The 25205-nt window shown below is 42.9% G+C and overlaps 1 protein-coding gene and 3 non-coding genes across 4 annotated transcripts; all 4 read right to left on the bottom strand.

Moving 5' to 3' along the window:
* Positions 1–1768: 1768 nt before the first annotated feature.
* rpsa (ribosomal protein SA) lies at positions 1769–14109 on the bottom strand. Its single transcript, XM_069909770.1, has 7 exons — positions 14021–14109; positions 9241–9409; positions 7661–7779; positions 6528–6773; positions 5381–5509; positions 3099–3342; positions 1769–1910 (listed from the first exon to the last, which is right to left on the bottom strand). The coding sequence occupies exons 2-7, from the start codon at positions 9371–9373 to the stop codon at positions 1819–1821; spliced, it is 963 nt and encodes a 320-aa protein (XP_069765871.1). The 5' UTR covers positions 9374–9409; positions 14021–14109; the 3' UTR covers positions 1769–1818.
* On the bottom strand, positions 5951–6101 carry LOC138749130 (small nucleolar RNA SNORA62/SNORA6 family). The gene has a single exon (XR_011348438.1). It is a non-coding gene; the product is annotated as a small nucleolar RNA SNORA62/SNORA6 family (small nucleolar RNA).
* Positions 7449–7606, bottom strand: LOC138749129 (small nucleolar RNA SNORA62/SNORA6 family). Its single transcript, XR_011348437.1, has one exon. It is a non-coding gene; the product is annotated as a small nucleolar RNA SNORA62/SNORA6 family (small nucleolar RNA).
* LOC138749128 (small nucleolar RNA SNORA62/SNORA6 family) lies at positions 8241–8397 on the bottom strand. The gene has a single exon (XR_011348436.1). It is a non-coding gene; the product is annotated as a small nucleolar RNA SNORA62/SNORA6 family (small nucleolar RNA).
* Positions 14110–25205: the final 11096 nt, after the last annotated feature.

Raw genomic sequence — 25205 nt, 5'->3', positions numbered from 1 at the left:
TCATCTACAGCAGTGGTTTTCAAACCTTTTAATTTCCCACTCATGTACCACCTTAAGTAATCCATAGGTGCTCTGTGATTAGTAACGGATTACTTAAGGTGGTTTGTGGGTGGGAAGGGAAGGTTGAGAATCACTGCTCCAGACCCAATTGTGACTGAAATATTTTGCTTGAGAAACTCATTGGCCCATTTCCTTTGTGGAGTTCTGAAACTGTGCACGTAACTAGTCAGTCAGGTATGATTAAAATTGGTTTTCAAATTTTTTTCCCCCCACTTTCATATAACCGTAAGCCATCCCTTACTAATCACCGAGTTCTGGGAGTGGGAGAGTAGAGACCAGAGCAGGGGCAGAGGGGAATTCCAGGGACGACGACCGTTCCCGGGACCTCGTGGTAATCCTGGTAGGAATTGGGAAACAGGAGCATTAGTTTGCTACCATTGTAAAAAGGAGGGACATTTTAAGAGAGAATGCCCAATGCGAGCCAGGGAGACGTGATCTTACGCCCTGATGGAAGCAGATTATGAATGGGGGGGGGGGGGTCATGGTTCTCAGTCAATACACACCGTGGGGCTGCACGGAAAACCATTGGTAAATTTAAGCATAGGACCCCATAGTGACAAGATGACCTTTTTAGTAGATTCTGGGGCAGCCCAGTCTAGTATTTTACAACCACCCGAGGGTGTTTAGAGGGGACACCCTCTTTCTTCCTTACCTGCTGTCTACCAGAAACAATAGCTCAGTCAGTGTGTACTTTCCTTTAACAAGGTTTCCAAATATCAGGGTATTTGGTGCTTTCACAGCAACACAGGCCCTTTGATTCGAGTTGTCCTACTCTGTAACAATTATCCACTGCCTGTTTACCATAATGGCTTTTAATATTTTCCAAAGGACCGTATCCAGCTCATGCCTTATCTTGGGGCTTAGTTTAACTGTAACACGAAAAACTGAATCACTTTCAAGCAATGCAGAATTCTGTAATCTTTTGTTTACTAAAAGTCGAACTAAAATAGCCGGTTTCTTTGTCCCTCTGATCCAGAAAATCAGTCCCTTAGGCTTAGGTTTCTTCCTGATTCGTGCATTATTCTTGTGTGGTGATGAGGTAGCGGGTTCAAGGAGTCACAAACAACAGGTAGATGGGACGGGGTCCGAGTGGGACTTTTTGGTCAGTGTTTCCACACTGTGTGACGATCCTTTATCACATAAAAGGAATTGCAGTTTGAGGTGTGAGGAGAGGGTAAAGCAATGAAAGGGGGAGGTGCAGGGAGACTAGCAGTGATGGCTCAGTTTGCAAATTTTAAGCACATCTTTTTCCAGACAGGGTGGTGGGAGAATGGAATGAGTGATAGAAACCAGAGCGATAACTTTCAAGGAGCATTTGGAAACGGTACATGGACAGGAAGGGTTTGGGAGTGCAAGCAAATGGTAGACAATTTGGTCAGCATGGACAAGCTGAGCCAAAAGGGCCTGACTTCATTTAAAAAAAAAACTGATGGTTAGACAATCAGTTCCAGGGGCAAATCTGAGCAACAACTGAGCTTTTTTCTCTTCAGTGACGAGCCCTGCAAATGCCTGTCACCTAGGTGGCTTTTTGTCAGTGAAGAGATAAAACCTCAATCGCTGCTCAGATTTGCCCAGAAGACTGGAACTACACAAGATGCTCCTCATTGGGATCACACATGTCAGCAAGAGAATTTGAAATGGGGAGATCCACGGTGCTCAACAAGACAGCGTTACACGGTGGCCAATAAGACCTAAATAAACAAGACAATTAAAAACTAGTAGTTTTATTTAATTCTTTCCCAGTTGCAGGAAGGAGTCTTAAGACCAATCAGCAGTTCCACCGCCCCATTCTGGAGCCTGTGTCGTGGGAGCAGACCAGTCTTCAGCAGTAGGCTGAGCGCTCCAGTCCTCTGTTCAAGAGAAAGCAAAGCAAATTAATCAAGGAAAGTTTTAGTGCAATTAACAACTTTATTCCCCATCACAAATTCCATTCACTCAGGCTTATCCTTGGGAGGACTTAGTTCCACACCAACTTAATTCCTAAACCATTTCAGGTCTTTACTCCAGCCACTGCGTGGTGCTCGACACACCATCCCTCAACCTGAAGACATTTGCCTTTCTTTCGACCTAGAGAGTATGACCCGGGAAACCCTTCAAACTCAAGTGTCCCAGACACTCAATAGTAGCCTGGAAATCCAAGCCACGAGCTTCTTGAGAATTATGTAGGGGTACGGCATCTAAATAAGGATAAAATAGGAAGAACTGTCAAAGCAATGAAGTACACCAATGGTGGAAAAGAAACAAAAATTAAACTGTACAACATCCAAAACCAAGCAAAGATAACTGAAAAGATGCTCCCTTCTGACACTCCCTGCCCTCTCTTTTCAGAAAGCTACACCCCTCCAGCCTTTTCCTCTTGTGCTCTCCCACCCATATCCACCGATAACCCCTATCCCCCATTTTACGCAGGTACCATGACTGAAGTAAAAACAATGCTGGAGAAAATCAGCAGGTCAAACGGTGAACTTTATATAGCAAAGATAAAGATACATAACCAACATTTTGGCTTGAGCCCGAAACATTGGTTTATCTTTGCTACATAAAGACTGCAGTGGGACTTGCTGAGTTCCTCCAGCACTACAGAAATAACAGAACTGGCAGTTGAATATCAAGATGGGACATAGAGTAACCATTTTGAGATAATATGACTACAGCAGAGATTTTTAAAAATTACAGGAAGAGAATCAGGATAGAATGGAGCTGCACTGCTGACAACCCAAAGGAATGGAAATGTTTAGATGAAGACAATAACCATGGGAAGTTTGTAACTGAATAGGGGAAAACACAAAACAGCTACAGAGCTCAGCAGTGGACAAATCTTGTCGGCAATGAACTTTACCCTGAGACATCACTAAAATCTGCAAATAATTCACTTAAAATTACAAAATACACATTAACAAATTGATGGGAGCATCTCCTGACAGAAATACTGCAAAGTCAGTGATTTCTCATTGGGTCAATATTTTCTCATGCATTGACAAGTCCACCTCGTGGTCCAAGTCAATGATTCGAAACACACCACCAAGCCCAGAACTTACTTGTAGCTGTCTCAGTGGTGAATGCTGCCGGCTTGACGTAGGGACTGGCTGGATCCAGCGTCTCAGCCAGATTTTTGCTGGTTGCGGCTGCAAACTGCTGGATTGGCACAGATGGGACCTGCACGCCCTCCGACCAGTCAGCAACTTCAGGCTGAACAAACTCGGCCACAGGTGCAGTCCATTCTCCCTGGTACTCCTCTTTACCAGCGGCCTTTTCTGCAGCAGCCTGTTCCTCCTTCTCAATCTGTACAAGATGCAGTTAAAACAGATGAGCAGCCAGTTCTTCAGTTGTCCTGTTAAACCTCCCATACTCTAGAACAAATTTCAGGACCACGACCACGCTTTGCAAAACTTGAGAACTCCCTTAACACAGGCTGTGCTGCCAGTCCTGTAGTGAATGAGCCTGTCAACCGGTCACAATCTTCTGCATGTACTCACTTCTCTCTGCCCTTGATCTCAGTCAGTGGTTGGGCTGGTTCCTATCCATCTTCTTTTGTCTTTACTCCAGGAGTAAAGCATTCTGAACCCATTGTTTAGATCAAGTATTTACAACTCTTAGCAGCACCTAAGAAATGTTATTGTGAGCTTTTTTCTACTTTAAGAACTAACATTTGGAATCTGGTATAAAACACACAAGTCTCATAACTCCTTTGTTCCCAAGAGATAACTTGTGTGAGCTCCAAAGACAGACATCTGTTTTTTTTTTTAACATTAACGGGATACTAAACACTTGACTTGTATATTTCATCTTTGTTTTTGCAAGTCACCTAATCTGGGGAGCTCAAAGCTAACGAGACATTTACTAATAGGCTAAGATTTGGCCTAATAAGAGCAATGTGGGGCCTCATGATGTGATACGGTACTAACAATCTTCCCTTCATTCTCTCACAAATGAACATGAAATTTTAAAAATTGATCAATCCACATTATTCTGTACTAGGCAGATCCTTACCAAAGCCAGTGTGCAAGGATCCACTCTGGCACTCAGCCGACTTCAGGCTTACAAGGGAATGAGCCAACAGTGAGATTTATTAGCGATGGGCAAGCCCAGAGTCTGCCCTTTCATTTTTACAGCCGACCCAGCACTGAGCAAACACTCAGACACATGGGTTGGAGCAGCAGTGCCTTTAGAATTCCGACATGCCACGTCCAACTTTGCCAGAAAATGGATTGTCCCCCCTCAAAGTGCTCGCATTCCAGCAACATTCATGAAACAAAAGGGATTCTGAGCCAAAAGCACAGATAAGAGGGATCGGGCCCGAAACGTCGGCTATGGAAGCTGCGAGATCTGCCAAGTTCCTCCAGCATTCCTGTATTTTTACTACAATCAAAGTCTTCAGACGTTCTTATTTCACCACCAAAACCTATGGCCACATGGTCAAGTTGGGCATGTTGGACCATAAGGTCTATTTCCAAGCCGTGTCGCTCATTTAGTTTTGATTTTAAGGAGACAAATAACCAAAGGGAATTATATTGTAAAAGCAAAAATTAGAATGCTAAGAGAAATCCAAATGTTTTCCCCTTTATCTTTCAAGATGTGGACATCAGTGGCAAGGGCAGGCTTTATTGCTCAACCCTAATTGCTCTCGAGGTCAAGATTTGCTTCTTGAACTTCTAGTTTTCCTGAAAGACTCCTCACTGTGCTGTTGGAGGTGGAATCCCAGGACTAACACCCAGCAACTTGCAGAAAGCAGAGCTGTCAGGATATCCTGGCCAAGCAACTACAAATGAATTTTGTGGACATTGTGCCACAGTTGCAGTAAACTAACTGGTGGTGGAAGGAATGACTGTCTATCCCAGCCATACTCACCCCTTAGGATTCTGCTCAAAGTTTATGGGCCCCCTTCCCTGTGAATTTTGGTTTCTACAGTTCTTCTCTCCTATTTATTACATGAGGAAAATATGCTTTGGCCCCCAGGGGAGGGCTAGGGCAGAAAGGAGTCACCCAGACTCTATTTTATATCGGGCTAAACAGGAAAGTCTGCAGGCTTTGTGGTTATAGTGCAATACACAATGATTTTAAATCATTCTGGAGCACCAACAGTCACCAGCACTACTTGATATCAGAGACATAAATTACAAGGACCAATTATCACGGGTCAGTTATGAATCTTTTTGTGTATATGAGCATTCACATGAGGCTGATGGCCCATTGTTATATTGCCGAGTGAGGTAAAAATTCTGTCAGCTGAAAAATGTAAGAGGCAGTAATCTGCACCATTTAGTTGCAGAGACTGACTAAAATGAACAACACAAAGTAAAATTAAATACTTTGAACACACCTCATCAGGATCCCTGTAGAAGTACAGATCAGGCATCACTTCCCATGGATGTTCACGGCTAATGGTTCCTCGCATACGCAGCACCTCACGGGCAAGCATCCACCACATCAAACCGATGGAGTGTGCACCCTGACAAAACAGGTTAGAAGAAATTTAATCAGTCGTTTTTTGGTGCACAGTTGCATCAAAACAATAAATCGATTTAAATGGGGTTACTTAATGCCACAATTTTTTTAAAAGAATAGATGGGTTTTAACAGTGTATTTAGAATGATTATTGTACTCTGAGCAAGGCCACACATGGAAACCTGGGCTACAAAGAACTGAGTCACATCAGGACTTTTAGCAGAAAACCCTAAAGGATTTTACAGCCATAAAACAGTCTCCAACTCCTCCACTAAATTAACTTCTGTAACATTTACTGACTCATCAAAACAATGTTCTTCAGAATTTGAATAGTATTTAAAACAGTTCCTCTCTATAAATGACATAGTAATTCCTTTCTATGATTTGAGATGAGGAGGATCTCAGCCAATTGCCCAACTAAAATTACACATGAATAAAACACGAGTAATGTTGCAGGGATTTACTGCAAACCCTTACTCATTGAGCCACAGGCTCGAGCAGTGTTAAAGCTGCCTGCATGATCATGTAGCACATTTCCTACACCCAGAGTTCATTAGCCACATTGGCCTCATCTCCGGGTTCTAACAATGTGCAAACCTACCCCCAACACCCAGATCATCTCAGTTCTACCCCACATCACCATTCCAAATCCTTTTTAAGAGGTCATTAAATTGTTAGGTGATAACTACCCAAAGCCCCCATGCTTCCATCTTCTAGACTTTCAATTTTTACCTATACATTTAGTAATGTCAAAGGGGTCGGCACTGTTGGCACAACACTATTACAGCGCCAGTGATCAAGACTGCTACCTGTAAGGGGTTTGTACGTTTTCCTTATGTGGGCTTTTCCCAGGGGCTCCAGTTTTAAAACGTACCGGGGCTGTAAGTTAATAGGGTGACACAGGCTTATGGGCTGAAAGGGATTAATCGGAAACGGCTTTCACTCCCCACAGAGGGGATTGTTATACCGTGGAACAAGCTTTCAGCAATGTTAAGTGAAGTCATCACAATGAAAAACCATACCTTGTTGTTGCATGGAATAGCGATGTCCACATACCGGAGGGGAGAGTCGGTGTTGCACATGGCAATAGTGGGGATATTGACATATGATGCTTCAGTTAAGGGCTGGTGGTCCTGGCGGGGATCAGTTACAACCAGCAAACGGGGCTCTCTGAAAGCAGCCTGGATCTGATTGGTAAATGTACCCGGGGTGAATCTTCCAGCAATGGGGGTGGCACCAGTGGCACCAGCAAACTTCAGGACAGCTCGCTGAGGAAAGAGAGGCCATCACCATAAGCAAACAGTCATCAGGGCACTTGCAGTCCTCGTTTACAACTTAACCCCTTGGACTCCGACTCCTGATTGTCGGGATTGCCAACAACCACATAAACTCCATGTCCCCTTTTGTCGGGACTGGTTTTATTCCCAACCACCAACTGGTTTGTACTGGTGTTCGTACTGTAGTTTACCCATGGACCCAGTCCAGAGTATATATTATGAAGGGTTAAAAATGGCCAGAGTCTAAAGGGTTAAAGCATGCCATAACGCTATTCTAAAACCAAATAACAGGCAAATCTAAAAGCACACAGGAGTTCCTGCTGGAATTCGATCCTTCTTCAGGGCTCAGGCCCAAGGTGCCGGTAATATAGTATAGCTTCCTTTTATGGACGCTGCGAGACTGACTGAGTTCCTCCAGCATTTCTGTGCATTTTTACTACAATCACAGCATCTGTAGACTTCTGTGTTGCACAATAGACAAGACCAACACCAAGAAGTTCATTACAGTAAATCTTTGTAAGGTTTTATCATGCACCTCTTAACTTTAGGAGGAACAGTCCTCTAATCTGCTGTAACAGCTTTCAAAGATGTTCAATTATCCAAAGACAATGACCACCCCGTGCCAAGATTTTTGCTGTCTCGCCACCGCCCAATCATGGATGGGTAAATTGTGGCAAGGATTACTATCAAACTCCACTCATCGAGGCATGCAGACCCTTGTGGCGTCAGCGAAATCCTGCCAGGTTATTGTAGCACATTTCCGACACTCAGGAGTTCACAAGCCAAACAACGGCTTCACCTCCTAAGTTTTAATAATGTGCAGTTTTAGAAGCAGCGGATAAAGAATGCAGAAAGCAGAGAAGGGCTGATCTGTGCACCTGGCCAAATGGTCTGGAAGAGATGACACAAACGTCGGCTGGATTCTCAATGGAGACAATGGCACGGGCAGCTAAAAGCAGCTTCTCCCACGTTTTCTTCAGATTGATAATATAAATACCTGTTCGAAAAGTAGCAAACCAGAATAAATGCTTGACAACATTTTAAAAAATAAGATCACTCAAAATGTGCAACTGACAATGTTGGATGCTCTTCTGTTACCCTAGCTAATTATACACAGTAAGCTTTTATTGCAGCTTTTTGAGCAATATTTTTCAGCCTCTTGCCCCTCCTTCCAATTGAGCAACTGATCGCGAGAGGGATTAAAAGATTTAAAAAGATCCTGGGGATAACTTTTTTTTTTTTTACACAGAGCGATGAGAGTATGGAACTCATTTAAGGACTCTAACTTTACACATTAATTTTTACTGAATTATTCAAAGATGTAAATTGACTTGATCACATTCCAACCTCATCATAACGTGGTTGAAAGATGAACATCCTGTCCCTTCATAGCTCAAACCCACTTAGCAGCCAAGCATCTATACTCACCATTACCAACTCCATGCCATATTGAGGGCTTCTTGTGGCAGGAAATACTATCAAACCCCACTCATCAAGTCAGAGACTCTTGTGGTGTTAGCGAAATACCTGCCATTTTTACTGTAGCACATCTCCGACACCCAAGAGCTCACTGGCCAGAAACTGACCCGAGCACAGAGTTTTAAGGATGTGCAGTGACTGACAAATATTGAAAGGTAAAGAAGACAATATTGAAAGTTTGGTTTAAAATGCAGATTTTAAGGAATACAGTAAAATCCTGGTATCCGGAGGAAATTCAGCAACCAGCAAAACAAAAACAAACTGGAAAACAAATAAATCGAAATAAGAATATATAAAAATTTAAATATAAGTTTAAAAGTAAATATTCTGCGAAGCAACACACAACGCTTTGGTGAAGATGGGAGCAAATATTCAGCCAGTGAGCATCCCAACCAATGCCATTGGGGTGTCTCCTTATCTCTGCCTGGTAAGTCTGTATGTTAAAACATATTAGTAAGACTTTATCTGTAAACTTTTGGGTGGGGTAAATTATGATAGCAGTGCAGTTAGCAGAATGCTGTTACAACGCCAGTGACAGGAGGTTACACGATTAAAGGAAACTTTATATAATTTAGGACTGTAATACTCATTTTTTTCCCTTCAAAATTACATTTTGCATTGTCTTTTAAGCTGCATATTCTTAGTGCAGGCATTGTAAGAGTGTGTCTCGGGCAAATGGAAAGTTCGCATATCCGGCATCCACAATCCCCTTAGGTGTCGGATGCTGGGGATTACACTGCATTTAGCAATGAAACATACTCCTCCTCAAATTTTTTATCGGACAACACCACAAGGCTTATGAAAATTTGAAGAGATCCGTTTTCCAAAATGCAATCTGGGAAATTGTGCTGCTTTCTTCTTCACAAGAGCAGAACTAAATAAATTGACAATTTTTATATGATAAACAAACATGCCAGTTTGCATCTCCCCCACCCCCCCCCCCCCCCCCCCACCCCTTGACTTGTAGTCGAATGCCTACCATCACTCTTTCTCTTGTAGACGTACTGCTCCACCTGGAAGTCCAGGTTGGTGCTACCCAGGTGAGTCGAAGCAGCAAGGAATTTGAGGACATCCTCCTCCTTCATTTGCAGTACATCAAGACCTCCGGACATTGTGTATGTTTCCCTTTAGAAGCAACGATGGGGAACCTAAGGGATCAGATGTCATCACATTACAGATAAAGATTCACAACATCCAGAAATGCCCAGCAGAAACACAGAAGCCATAAAATGTTTTTGGAAGACACAGGTTGTGTTTCTAAGCTTTTAACAAACTGTACCAAGACAGGTAGATTTTCTCCTTTACCGTTAGAATGATCCAAAACATAGTTACTGTTAAATTAAGATGTCACAATAGCTGGCAGTTGTATTCAAAACACATTTTAGGTTTTAAGACTAAGCAGTCTCGATGAAGGGTACAAACCAAACATTTTGACCATTCTTTTCTCACAATGACACTGCTCAATCCACTTAATTCTAACAGCAAATTGTTTATTACTCCATTTCAAACATCTACAGTTTCTTGCCTCTTTTTCCTAGTTCTACAGAACATGCTGTCCGCATCGGTGACAGGCATCTCCCAGGTCCAACCAATTCAGTTTTGCGCCCCACTCCAGCACCAACATATTTGTCCATGTCCTCAAGTACTGCCTAACCAAGATCACCCGTAAATTGGAAGAGCGACACCTAATTTTCTGATTCGGCACTCTCTAACCAGATGGCATTAATGTTGACTTCTCTGGTTTCTGCTGGATCACTCCCTGTTCTACCTCTCTTCCCTATCCCTCCATCTCCTCTCCTCCAGTTCACTCCCTCTCCATTCAGAGCCATCTCCCCTCCTCCTGTTTGCTGGTGTGCCCTCCTTTATCCACATCCATCTATTTTCTCTTGCCTGTGCTCCTCCACCATTTTGATTGGTTCCTGCCCACAATTTGCTCATATCTTGATGAAGGGCTCAAGCCTGAAACATTGGTTATGTATCTTTATCTTTGCTATACAAAGTACACTGTGAGGCCTGCTGAGTTTCCCCAGCATTGTGTTTTGACCATGATCACTCCAACCTGAAACAATAGTTCTCTTTTTCTATAAAAGCTGCTGAACGATGAACTACTCACATTAACCTTTGGAGTCTCCACTATTAAACAATTTTTTTTTTTGGCATGTATACTTGACCTGCATATGCATTGTTTTTCTGTGTGGATTGGAGAATGGAGAATGACTTGAGGAAAGAAAAGCCAGAGGTTTACAACCCAGTGATCATTGGTGGATCAGAGGTGGACAGGATGAGTAAATTTCAGTTCTTGGGAGTTACTATCTCAGAAGGTCTTTCCTGGACCCAACACACCAAAGGCATTGTGAAGAAAGGACATCAGCACCTCTATTTCCTCAGGAGTTTGCTATGACATTAGAACCCTGGAAAATTTCTAGAGGTAGAAACTGTGCTGACTGGTTGCATCATGGTCTGGTGTGGAAACATCAATACCCCTGAGTGTAAAGCCCAGGACATCACAGGCAAAACCCTCCACACTATTGCGCACATCTATAGGGACCGCTGCCGTCGGAGAGCAGCAACAATCATCAAAGACCCACACCACCCAGCATGCTCTGTTCTCGCTGCTGCCATCAGGAAAGAGGTATAGTTGCCACAAGACTCATACCACCAGGTTCAGGAACAGCTGCTACCCCTCCACCTTCAATGACAAACTCAATCAGACTCATATAAGGGCTCTTACTTATGGATTTTTATTTTGTTCTCTCTGTATTGCAGTTTGTTTATAGTTCTTTGTTTACATGTTTTACGCTGTGTACAGTTTATATTTTTGCACTACCAATTAGTGGTAATTCTGCTGTGCCCACAGGAAAAAAGGAATCTCAGGGCTGTATGTGATGTCATGTATGTACTCCCAACAATAAATCTGAAATGTAGTCCCCTTGTTTAAAAAAGGTAATAGGGAAAATCCTGGGAATCATAGACCGATGAGTCTTGCGTCAGTGGTGTGCAAACTATTGGACAGGATTCTTAAGAATAGGATCTATGAGCATTTAGAAAAGTACAATCTACTCAAGGATAGTCAGCAAGGCTTTGTGAAGGGAAGGTTGTGCTTCACAAACCTAATTTCATGTTTTGAGGAGTTAACAAAAGAAATTGATGAGGGTAGGGCAGTAGATGTGTTCTTAATGGACTTTAGCAGGGCATTCGACAAGGTCTGCTGAGAGACTTGTTCAAAAAGTCATAAGGCATGGAATCCCTGGAACCTTGAAAAAAATTGGCTTGCAGGTAGAAAACAGAGAGTAGTAGTGAAAGGAAAGTATTCTGCCTGGAGGTCAGTGACTTGTGGAGCATCTGTTCTGGGACCCCTGCTCTTTGTGAAGCAGATGGATGGGTTAGTAAGTTTGCCGATGATACGAAGGTTGGAGAAGTTGTGGATGGAGCAGAAGGTTGTTGAAGGTTACAAGATGATATAGACAGGAAGCAGAGTTGGGTGGAAAAATGCGAGGTGATGCATTTTAGAAGGGCAAACCAGAGGGCCGAATACGTAATGGTCGGTTAGTTATGAGTGTGGATGAACAGAGGGACCTTGGGGTCCAAATCCACGCAACTCTCAAGGTCGCCTCACAGGTTGAGAGGATAGTTAAGAAGTCCCGTGCTGGGCTTCATTAATAGGGGATTGAGTTCAAGAGTAGAGGTCATCTGCAATTCTACAAATCACTGGTGAGACCACTCTTGCAGTATTGTGTTCCATTCTGATCATCTCATTAGAGGAAGGATGTGAAAACAACTGTATGGAGAGGATGCAGAGATTTACTAGGATGTTACCTGGATTGGAAAACAAGTCTTATGAGGCAAGGTTAGCAAAACTGGGATTTTTCTCTTTGGAGTGTAGAAGGATGAGAGGAGACTTAATAGAAAGCTACAAGATTATGAGAGGCATAGATAGGGTGGACATCCAGCAGGAATAGCAAACAGCAGAGGAATTTCTCTACAAAATGAAGGGAGAGAAGTTTAGGTGAGACATCAGGGGTAATTTTTTTTATATAGGCAGAGATGTGGGTACCTAGAATACCTTGCCAGGGATGATGGTGGAGGCAGAAACATTAGGGGCATTTAAGAGGCTCTTAGATTTGGACGGAATAAATATAGATGATTTCAGGGTAGGGAGGGTTTAGTACAGTGTTCTCAACCTTTTTCTTTCCACTCACATCCCACTTTAAGTAATCCCTATGCCATCAGTGCTCTGTGATTAGTAAGGGATTGCTTAAGGTGGTACATGAGGGGGAAGGGAAGGTTGATAACCACTGCTCTCGACCCAATTGTTACAGAAATGTTTTGCTTGAGAAAAATTGTCATTTGCCCATTTCCTTTAGAGTTTTGAAAGCGTGCACGTAACAACTCAATTAAGTACAATTAAAAGAGTGGTTTTCAAACTTTTCTTTCCATCCACATCCCACCTTAAGCAATCCCTCACTAATCAGAGCACTGATGGCATAGGGATTACTTAAAGTGGCATGTGAGTGGAAAAAGGTTGAGAACCACTGGTTTAGTAATTCTTAAAAAAAGAAATATGTTGGCTGGCACAACATTGAGGGTTGATGTTTGAATACTGCTGCCGCAAAACAACAGATTTCCTGTCACACATTCCAAACAATGAACCTGATTTTGATTTATTTTTATTATGTTGCATGTGTATGTGTGTTAAGTCTTGTTGAGTGTCTGCATGTTTTGCACCGAGGACCGGAGAACAGTTTTGTCAGGGTGAACTTGTGCAATCGGATGATAATAAACTTAAACTGCGCACAGCATAAACCATATTTATGGTCACGGCCTCAGTGTTTTTTTGCACCAATTATTGACTTTTTAAATCTTGTATTTACAGATTTATAATTTACAGCTATTTGGCAGCTGCAAAACAAATTTTGTGATAATAAGCCGAAGTCTGATTTATTTTTATGTTTATACAGACTGAATAACCATTGTTTATCTGTATGTGTGTTATGTCAGGCTGTGCATTTTTGCGTGGAGGTGGGGGGGAAGAGATGCTGTTTCATCAGGTTGTAATCAGATACACAGCAACTTTTTCCCCAACATTTTTTGTCTTTACTTCTCTTTTGGTACAAGGTCCCCGACCACGTGCTATAGGGAGCTGTTGTGGGCCATGAACCCCAGGCTGGCCCAGTGACGTAGCCATCGCCCTGAGGCCACGCGGGGTCACGTGTGACCAGCTCCCAGACTCCACGTGACCCCCCCTCCATGGAAGCCCCAGCCCCCGATGACACCCCGAACCTCACTCGCCCGGAAAAAAAAATTCAGGACAGGGTTCTATTTCAAGACGCGGCCCAGTAGCGGAGAACGTGGCAACGGAAGTTCCCAGCCGATGCCCGGCGGGCGGAGCGAGGCCTGCGGCCCACCATGGCCGGCGGGCGGAGCGAGGCCTGCGGCCCACCATGGCCGGCGGGCGGAGCGAGGCCTGCGGCCCACCATGGCCGGCGGGCGGAGCGAGGCCTGCGGCCCACCATGGCCGGCGGGCGGAGCGAGGCCTGCGGCCCACCATGGCCGGCGGGCGGAGCGAGGCCTGCGGCCCACCATGGCCGGCGAGCGGAGCGAGGCCTGCAGCCCACCACGACGCCCGCGGCTCACCACGACGCCCGAATCCCCGCTTAGTTTAATCACTAATGCCGGGCTAAGGCACCAATTCCCTCCAGGGGCCTCCAACCCCCGCCTCGGTCACCCCACGCCCTCCGCCATCCCGCGCTCGCACTCACTCGGAACAACGCCGTGTGGAGGTCTGGCCGTCAAAGAGACCGAGCGCCGGAAGTTTCGTCATTATATACGTGACCGTCTTTTCCCCCGCCAATCAGCTGCCAGCTTTCCAGGCGTTCACTTCCGGGGTCACTGCTGGAGCTGCAAATGGTGGATGTGTCTCCTCAGGCCGGCGGGCGGCAGAAAGACGCTTAAAAGTTTGTACAAAATATAATTTTTTATCAGTAAGTCCTTTGAATAATGTCATTTCGTTATAAGGTCGAAAAAAATGTCGAACCGCACAGTTTAATTGGGTTTGAACTGAATACTGGTAGGTGGCCTTTTACAAGGCTTGTTTCTCCCTGTTCCCGTGACCCCCCCCGGAAAAATAAACGATCACATTAGAAAGAGAACTGGAAGTGTTGAGGAGATTTGAGGTGCGAGAGCTCTCGGACAACAGTCACCCGGAGTCGAAGCAGCTTCGGGAAACACGGGGCAAGGCCCCTGGATGGGAGACCTGCACTAGCAGGACTCTCCGGGGCTGAAACACAGGATTTCTGTTGACACAAGTGCTGGGGAAACTCAGACATCACCAACATCTCGGGCCCTTCATCAGTGATCCTGGGGGCTGTATTACACCTGAAGCAACGAGACCGTGATTGAGTTTGTTGTTGAGGAGTCTGATGGTGGAGGGGGAGCAGCTGTTCCTGAACCTGGGGGGTGCGAGTCTTGTGGCCCCGATACCTCTTTCCTGATGGCAGCAGCGAGAACAGCGTGTGCTGGGTTGGATGGCTCTTTAATGATCGCTGCTGCTCTCCGATGGCAGTGGACCCCGTAGATGTTCTCGATAGTGGAGAGGGTTTTGCTTGTGATGTCCTGGGCTGCATCCACCACCTTTTGCATGGCTTTACACTCAATTGTATTGGTATTCCCATACGGTGATGCAGCGGTCAGTGCACTTTCCACCACACATCTGTTGAAATTTTCCAGGGTTTCTGGTATACCAAACCTCCACAAACTCCTGAGGAAGTAGAGACACTACTTTAGCAGTTTGATGATGTTTTTGTGACCAGAAATAAAGTGTAGGAAATTAACCCTTGTTTTTAATTATTCAGTCAATGGTAAAAATTGATTTCGTTTAACATCATTTCACCAAGAGTGTAACAACAATGCTAAGTGAGGACCTGCTATACAGTAAAAAGGTTCTTCTGTGAACAGACCTGCAGGTTGTCTCTAACCTGCAGCACAATTTTTCTGCCTCGTCCCACTGACCTGCTCCCAGACCTCCATACCTCCCATCCATGTACCTGTTCAAATTCTTCTTGCATGTTAAAATTTAGCCTACACATTGAGCAGCAGTTCAAGACTGACTTTCCTGAGTGCTTCAGGAACGACCAAGAACCTTCAAAGGAAGACCAGCAGTTCTTGGAATTTGGTGTCGAAACCTGCCAAACTAGTTAAGGATCATTATTGCATTGGATTACCTTTAAATAAAAGGGAATTGTGCATGCCTGATAGTAGAAGAGTTGTCGAACAATGTACACTGAATTTAAAGAGAAGATTCAAGAAAGACTTGTCTTTTCATTCAGATACCAACTGCATTTGAAGGTTTACATGATGTTTAAAGTCTTAAGTAGATTCCGTAAAGAACCTGCTGTAATCACTGCAGATATTGAAGCAATGTTCCATGAGATGAAAGTACCAAAAGACCATGACTTGTTACAATTCCTTTGGCCTGATGAAATCACAGTCAGAACATGGTAGAATACAGAATGACTGGAGCATCTTCATCTCCAAGTTACAGAACTGTTAGTTACCTGTTACTGCATGATAACAGTGATCAGGTACATTGTGGATTTGCAATGGGAAAAGGCAGAGTGGCTCCATTAAAGCCAGCCAGTATCCCTCGAATGGAATTGGCAGCTGCTACCATGGCGAGTAGAATGAACACAATGTTAAAAAGAGAGTTGCAGGTGGAACTAACAGACTCCAAATTTTGGATTGATAGCACATCTGAGCTGAAATACATCAAGAATAAAACCACAGGGTTTTGAACTTTTGTGACTAACAGTCACTGAAATTGATAGTCCAATACAGTGGAGATATATTAATGCAGTTAACAATCCAGCCGACTAAGCTTCCTGAGGTTTGAAAGTCCAGTCTTTTCTGAAAGCTTTGAAAACCTTTCTTGCTGTCCACAATGACAAACAACAATGGTCCCATCACCTATCTCTGAGGCACACCACTAGTCACAGGGCTCCAGTCTGAGAAGCAATCATCCACTACCACTTGCTGGCTTCTCCCATGTAGCCAATATCAAATCCTATTTACTACCTCTCTGTGAATGCTGAGCATCTGAACCTTTCTGACTAACCTCGCTTGTCAAAGAGCTTACTAAAGTCCATGTGGACAACATCCACAGCCTTTCCTTCATCAAATTTTCTGGTCATCTCAAAAAACTCTATCAGAATGGTTAACACATTTAGCACCAAGCAAGAACAACACTGTTGTTGGGCTCATTCAGGAGCCTGGTGGCTGTGAGGAAAAACTGTCCCTAAAGCTGTTTCCTTCTGCAGACTATTACCTTTGCTTATACTATTGGTAAAAATAAAATCCTGTGAGGAACACTTTAGTCAGTTGGCTGTCTTTTCTAGGCAGCCCCAGATCTTGATTGAGTCCATGGAGAGGAGGGATCGCATTCACTAATTTAATTTTTTTTAAATTTAGACATACAACATGGTAACAATCCATTTTGGCTCACGAGACCGTGTTGCCTTATTTACACCCCCAGTACGTTTTTGAACAGTGGTAGGAAACTAGAATCCACAGAGAAAACCCACACAGACACGGGGAGAACGTACAAACTCCTTACAGACACCACAGGATTTGAACCTCGGTCCCAATCGCTGGTGCTGTAAAGGTATTGCCAACTGTGCCGCCCATAACTTCCGTAACTTTTTCTGATCCTGAGTAGCGCAGCTCCCATAACATGCTGTAATTAGAGAGGTCCATGGAATTTACCACTTCTCTGGGAGTCCAATGCTTTTTACCTTTTCCATCCTAGCCCACAGCATTCAATGTACATCAGTGACACGAAACGCAGATTGGGTATGCTGTCTAGTGGATGCTAGCTTAAACCCACAGTTGCCAGCCAGTGTAATGACCCTTGCAATTCCTATATAGACCCGTACTCAGCCTCATCCATTGAAAGGGTGAAGGTGGACATCAACTTAAGGAATAGCATGCATTCCAGAGACGAGAGTTGGCAGCCGCAGGAATCTAGAGGAAAAAAAAATCAGCCAGAGGAACTCAGTGATTCTATTTAGAAGCCGTTTAAATATTAGTTTGCATCTGCTACCACCTGGCAGCAGTTCCAGGCACCCATGCTCTGTATTTATTAAAAAAATTCACCCCACACATTTCCCTTAAACTGCATCTCCTGCACATTAAACATATCCTCTGTTTTCACTCTAAGAAAAAAAAATTCTGTCTGTCCTATCATTACTTCTCATGATTTATAAACATGCACATTTGCCTAAAACTTCCTGTGCTTCAGGAGGATTTGTTCATGTGTCTGCATGTCTTGTAGCTGCAGTACAAAAGGATCTGTCTTAGCATTAAGTGTTTTCCTGTTGTCCTTTCTCAAAGTACGACTCCATGCCATCAGACACTTCAGATAAGTTACTTCGAACATCATATCCCTTTGAGGCTCCTAGTTCCTTCCCTTTGCCTATAGTAGCAGCAATATTTGCTTCCAGCTCCAGCTGCTTCTTTTCCCTCCTCAGCTGCTGCTCCTGCTCTTCTAAGGCAAATTTATCCTTAAGCAATTTTTATCATCCATCAAGAACAGCCACTTCAGCCTCAGTCTTTATATGTGCAGATGTTCTGGAAACTCTGGAGCTTGATCCAGAAGATCTTTGCTTCTCCTGCTTCCAGCATTTGACACACTGTCACCTGTTGTATTTCATCCTACGTGTCAGATGTTACCTTAATATGAGACTCTATTTCTCCACTTTGAATTGCACATCCTCTTCCACCACCATTTTGTTACACACCTTCAGCCATTTCTAAGTTGTTGACTTTAAATTCAGTCAACGTCTTGTGCAGTAGTTTTAATCGCGTCTCCATCCAAGCTCAAGCACGAATAACACAAGCCCAAAATCAAGTCCTCAATAGACAAGCAGCAGCACATTCAAACTGTGTTTCAACAAAATAAATACACAAACATAATCCTACCGCTTCTGATGGCTGTGATGCACTGCTGTCAACGAGTGAGTTTCCACCACCGCAGAAGTCAATGATATTGCTGTGATTCTTGGCAAATAACTCTGCCAGTGTGTACATAGAACATTCTTGGATTAGAAGCCCTGGACCCCTCTGTGGCCAATGCTCAGACTGATGGAGATGGATTGCTGTCAAAGGCCTGCGCTCAGCATTTCCAACATGGCCACCATATTGCTTTCAGTATCGCTACCAACCAAAGAGGGAAAACAGTCCAAAGTTCCAACAATGTCCATTCAATCAAATTCAGTCGTAGATGCTGATATTTTCTGTTGACTAAAATGTAGTAACTACTATCCATAAAAAGCCGCTCGGAGGCTAAGTAGGTTGTTTACTGTGACACTTTGGAACAAATTCATATCAAAGTCCAGATCCATTTTTAAACTGTTTGTTAGTGAACACAAAAGGAATCATAACATGGTAATGATCATGAACTTGGTAACAATAACGTCCGTGCTAATGTTCATCCTAACATAACGGTCAACAGAAAATATTGGAGCCCGACTCATCCACTGTCTATCCTGCCATACCAATCAACGCAGGCAAACTAATATCTAAGCCCCACCCATGCGCCCACAACCAAAGAGAATAGCACATGCACACTGGTGGAAACAGAATGCACACAGCCTCTGGACCCCGGAATGCCACCACTCATATCAACAATAAACAACGATCCAGTGAATTCTGGCATATTGAGATTTTAAACTGAGTGAGACAACAGATGTTGGGGTTGGTGCGGAGTGAGTGGAGATCAGCGCGATCAGGGTGAGTGGGGTGGAGAAGTCCAGGTGGCAATTGGAGATGAGTTGGAAATGGGTGAAAGAATAATTAGTGGGGAGGAGGTTAGGATTTCTTGGCAAAGGAAGACGTGTTCACTGTTATGGGCACAGAATTAATTGAGGTATTTTTTTTCTTTGAAAAAATTGTTATTTACTTTTTCACATGAAACATGACAGCACAGTACAGACCCTTCGGCCCACAATGTTGTATATTACCAAAATAAAAAGAAATGCTCCCTACATCATTACTCTCTATTTTTCTTGCATCCATATGCCTACCTAAGAGTTTCTTAAATGCCCCTAATATTCCAGCCTCCACCACCACTCCTGGCAAGGCATTCCAGACACCCACAACTCTTATGTGTAAAAAAAAACTGTAGCCTTGATGATCCTTCCTTCACCTTGTACAGATATCCCCTGGGTGTTTGCTACTTCCGCCCTGGGAAAAAGGTGCTGGCTCTCTCCTTTATATGCTCCTCTCAGAATCTTGTCGACCTCTATTAAAGTCACCTCTCATCATTCTTCACTCAACAGAAAAGCCCTAGCTCTGCTAACCTTGCCTCATAAGATATATTTTCTAATCCAGGCAACATCCCGGTAGATCTCCTTTGCACTCTCCATAGCTTCCACATCTTTCTTGTAACAAGATGACCAGAACTGAACACAATATTCTAAGTGTGGTCTCACCAGAGATTTATAGAACTGCAACATCATTTCACGACTCCTGAACTCAATCCCCCGACTAATGAAGCCAGCATATATCGGCCTTATCAACTTTAAGAAATCTCTAAATGAGGACCCCAAGATCTCTCCGTTCTTCCCCACCATTAGTCATGTACACTACCTTCAATCTGTCACTTTTCTGCTGAACTCTGCATCCTGTCTATATTTTCACATAAGCTCTGAAAGTGATTTTATTCTGTATTGCAAATGTTTGACTCATGATCTGTAAATACTGTAAGGGTGAATTTCCGTAACTTGAACATGGTAATTATTTGCAACTGTAATTCTTCTTTCTTGCTTTGTTTAACATTATGCATTGCTTATTAACAAACTCAGTGAGGCATTCCAATGAAGCTTAAGGTTATTAGATGTCTTGAATGCAGCTCTTCTCATATTCTTCCTAATTTACACGGCTATGGACCAGCTAATAAGCAATTCACCAACCACACTCGTGATGAGCATCAGCTGATTTTGAACACCTGCCATTAGGAGTCCTGCTTCAAAGCATAGTGCAGGAAAGTTCACTCAAACCCTTCCCAAGACAACAAACCACCATCCTGTTTATCTGCACTTCAAACATTTTCATTAAAGCCAAATTTCAAAAACCTGTTCTCTCCCAATTCCAACTGCCTCAACATGGACTACATCTGCACTGACCCAAGTGACTGGCAAAGATAAAGGTACATAACCAACGTTTCAGGCTTGAGCCCAACAAGATATGAGCAAAATGTAGGCAGGCGCCTGGTGCCTGTGGTTCATTGATCATTCAGGAATCTGATGGCAGAGAGAAAAAAAACTGCCTTCTGCTGCTGAGTGCTCACCTTCAGGCTCCTGTACCTTTTTCCCGAAGGTAGCAGTGTAAATAGAGCATGTCCTGAGTGATGGGGTCGTTGAGGATAAAGACTGCTTTCCTAAGACATTGCCTCTTGTAGGTGTCCTCAATGGAGTGAAGACTGGTGCCCATGATGTCACAGGCCAAGTTCAAAACATCTGGAGTTTTTTTTTTCTTGTCCTGAGTATTGACACCTCCATAACAGACAGTGGTGCAACCAGACAGAATGCTTTCCACTGTAAACCTGTAGAAGTTTTCAAGTCTTCGGTGCACCTACCGAATCTCCTCAAACTCCTCACAAATCTAGCCACTGGCGAGCCTTCTTCAGGATTGCATTAGCAATTAAGTCAGAGATTGACTTAATTGATATTTTATTAGTCAGGGTATCAAGGCTTAAAGGGAGAAAGCCAGGGGGATGATGGATCAACTCATCATTAGTATGGCAGACTCAATGGGACTACCTTGGCTCCTATATCTTGTAATGTCGCTGTTAGTAGCAGTGCCATCCCATCTCCACATGTTGTAAATATCTTGGAATATTTAGTTTAGTTACCCTGCAGCCACGTATTTGAACTAACAATTAGATCTGCTCATTTATGACTATTTGTACCATCTACCTTGTTACATTTTGATACAGCCTATAAATTTTGACATTCATATTTTATCTACACTCTCACCCTAGATGCTGCCCATTTATTCTTCTTACGACAAAGTAACTAACTTCCAGTTTTATTTCTCGACATCCTAATCTTTAGTTCGAGTTGCCATGTTCCTGCCAGTATAGCTGAAACCCACCTCAAAAACAGCAGAAATGGAAACAATTTCTCTATCACAATTGAGTGTGTAATTTCTGAATTTAAAAGATCCCTATCTATTTCTTGTCCACAAAACAGAGCCCTTGTGAATTCAACCTTTCCTTCACAGTTGTAACATTTTGTTTCTGATGTCATTCTTGTGTTTGCATTTTCTTCAATATTGGTAATTATAACAAACATGTACATCAATTTGCGAGAAGGAAAATGATGAAATAAGCTATAAACCCAAACAAAAGTGGGAAAAAGATTTAAACAAAGATAAAAAATGAAACATGGGAAAAGTTATGTTCTGGAACTATGACGAATACAATAAACACAAGGTTACGCAGGATACAGTATCATTGGTTACACAGGCTATATATCACGCCCCAAAAGTTAAATAAATGGGATCCAACATTATCAGATAGATGTTTTTGCTGTAAGAAGGAAACGGGAACAACAGTACATGCAATTTGGGCATGTGAGAAAGTGAAAAAGTTTTGGGAAGATCTAAATCAGGTATTAAATAAAAGCAACATACCAAAAAATCCAGAGATCTTTCTTCTAAGGAATATAAGTAGTAAAGAATTAGGCTTCAAACTGGATGAATCGCAAAAAAGATTTATTTTGATAGCCTTAGCTGTAACAAAAAAATGTATAATGTCAACTTGGAAATCAGAAGAGAACCTGATACTACTGCAATGGTACATAGAAATGAATAAATGTATTCCATTGGAAAAAAATTACATATAATTAAAAAAATAAATTCACTTTATTTGAACAAATTTGGGAACCATACATGGAACATAACAGAGAGGGCTTACCGCGGACCTTCACCCCCTAAAATGATAAGACAAAACAACTCGATTCAGTGTGTAAAAGTAGGTGACACATTTTTCTTGTTTATTTTCATTGTGTGATGACATTATTTAATGGGTTTATTGTATTGTATATGTTGAATGTTTAATGGGTTTGGAGGGGGGAGGGAAGGTAGGGGGGGGAAAAAAGGGGAGAAAATGCCACTGTGTATATTTAAGAGGGAAATGTTTATATGTATTTTGATTGATATGGTTCACAGTGTAAAAAAATTTTTTAAATTTAAAAAAAATATTTGTAATTATGGAGAAAGGATCGTCTGTGGTCCTTTTCAGTATGATCGAACTGCCTGTATATTTTTCTAACCACATTGCTCGCTAATGAAAATGAGTTTATTGGTACAATGTACTGAAATTCTTGTATGCTGCAGCTGGACAGGTAATTTGTTAGAAAATAGTATGCATTAGATTAAATATAGACAATAAATAAAAAGATAGATGATAAATATTCAGTTACTATAGTTCAAGAAAATGTGTTATTACAATAATGCAGTCCTTTTGTGGTATTTTATGTGAAGTAAGGGGAGGTTCAAGAGCCTGATAGCTTTTGGAAAGTACATAAGCCTGAATTTAGAGGTACTGAATTTCAGGCTTCTGTACTTACTTCCCAAAGGTAGCATTGAGAAGAGGTTGTGAGCAGGGTGATGTTAACTGCCTTCTTGAGGAACATCCACATGAACATTGCGACCACATGAACGTTGGTCAGAGCCTGTGATGGATGTCAATATTTGCTACTTTCATTCAAGTTATCAAGTCAAACACAAAAGTCTGCAGACGCTTATATTGTAGTAAAAACACACAGAAATGCTGGAGGAACAAGACCGGCTTAGTTCCTCCAGCATTTGTGTGTTTTTGCAAATGATCAAACCAGGGTGTGGTGCAGAAAATCAAGATGCTTCCCACAGTACACCGAAAGAGGTTTTGTTTTGTGACTTGCCAAATTTCCTCATACTTCTCTGAGAAAGTAGAGATGTTACCTTGATGTGTTGGCTCCAGGAGAGGTCTTGTCATACATGGACCCAGAAACTAGATGGTGCTAACCCTCTCCACTTCCGGACCATCAGTGCAGACAGGTGTGTGGTCTCTCCACCTCCTTGTCCTAAAATTTAAATTTTAAACATGTAAATTTTGACACACAGCACAGTAACCGGCCCACAAGCTCATGGCACCCAATTTATTGGAGGATGGGATGAAACCGGAGTCCCCAGGGAAAGCCCCTGCAGAAGGTACAAACTCCTTAAAGACAGCGCTGGATTTAAAACACCAGTCCCGATCACTCACATTGCACCCAAAATCAACAATAAGCTCTTGGATCTTGGTGATGTGGCAAGCAAAATTGTTGTTTTACCACCAACTGGATTCTTGGTCTCCATCCTGTATTCTGACTCACTATTTCTAGTTACTCAGCCAACAGCAGTTGTGTTGTCAGCAAAATATTGCTTATGAACTGAAAATCTGTTGTTACTGTATTTTTTGCTCAGTTCCACCATTACTCCTTAACAATTTTTTCATAATTCTGTCATTTCTATTGGACATCACATGCTCCCTGGAATATTTATAGCAGTAGTTTGTTTGCTTAAAGCAATATTCCATTTCTATAATGACATCCTTGTGTTTTTAGATTTCTCCATGAAATGTTTATCGCGTGACATTCTGTGCCAAAAGGCTGGTACGTTGAGTCATGTTTTTTTCCTGTAACCTCACAGGCATAAAAGGAAGAATGTTCATTTTGTTTTATGGCATTAAACACATATTTAGGTTCACTTAACCCCTTTATTAACTTAAAATGCCGATTCAGAAATATCTCTGTTTGCAAGTTCACACACCAAATGTTTGACATTCAGAACCCATTTGTTTTGAAAATCTTTCCCAGATCCTAAAGTCTGGTGTAATGGTGCTGCACCCCAAGCTGTAGTCAATGAACAGCAGCCTGATATATGTGTTCTTGTGGTCCTGTGTAATTCAACACAGTCACAGTGCCTTGATTTTAAATATAAATTTAGACACACTGCACATTAACAGCCCATTTCAGCCCATGAGAGCATGCTGCTCAACGTACACCCCTTTAACCTACACCCCGCTACATTTTTGAATGTTAGGAGGAAACTGGAGCCATATAACCATTCCCCCCAGAGAATAGCGTGGGATTCAATCCCCAGTCCAGCTCCAACAGCGGGACTGTAAAGGCATTGCGCTAACCACTACACTAATCACGTCACCCATTGTGACAACAGTCAATCCAAGTGGATCCAGGCGTTCAATTGCTCCAGTCAACCTCTCAAAGCATTTCATCATTGTAGACACAAGTGCCACTGGCCAATGGTGATTGAGGCAGGTCACCTCGCTCCTCTGAGGTACCAGAATAATGCATGTTCTTTTGAAGCAGGTCCATTGAAAGCATGCACAAAAACTCAAAAGCCAGTTGGTTCACGCAGGTTTTAAAAGACAGTGTACTCTCTGGACTGGACACTGAGGATTCACTGAAGGTTCTGATCATGTCACCTTCAGAAACCAGGAGCACAGTCACCGAGGGCTGTGGGGTTCAAAGGTTTTTCAAAGTTTTCCCTTCCTTGCTGCTTGTTTGGCTGGCAGAGCTGTGGCTGAATGGACAAATTCTGTTCCTAAGTTCTCTGGTGAGAGGGACCCTTCCTACCATTGTCCTTCCTGCAGAATCAGGGCCTCAATCCTCCAGTGACGTGGAGATGATCATCATCTATGTCCTTGCGACTGTACATTGACAGTTGTCCTTGTGGAGGTTCGCTTGGAACAGCTGCACAACAGAGGACCCTCTGAACTATGTGCTGTTCCCAAGGATGGCTAATGAGTCAAACAATAATTGTTGCTGGAAGATCATCAACTCAGTGGTGCTCTGAAGCAAGCCAGCTCCTTTTGTTTTACTGGTCCAGCAGGAAGTCCACCTCCAC

Source organism: Narcine bancroftii, chromosome 13, assembly GCF_036971445.1.
Source record: "Narcine bancroftii isolate sNarBan1 chromosome 13, sNarBan1.hap1, whole genome shotgun sequence".
Taxonomy (NCBI): Eukaryota; Metazoa; Chordata; class Chondrichthyes; order Torpediniformes; family Narcinidae; genus Narcine; species Narcine bancroftii.
This window is presented reverse-complemented; position numbering and strand designations above follow the sequence as displayed.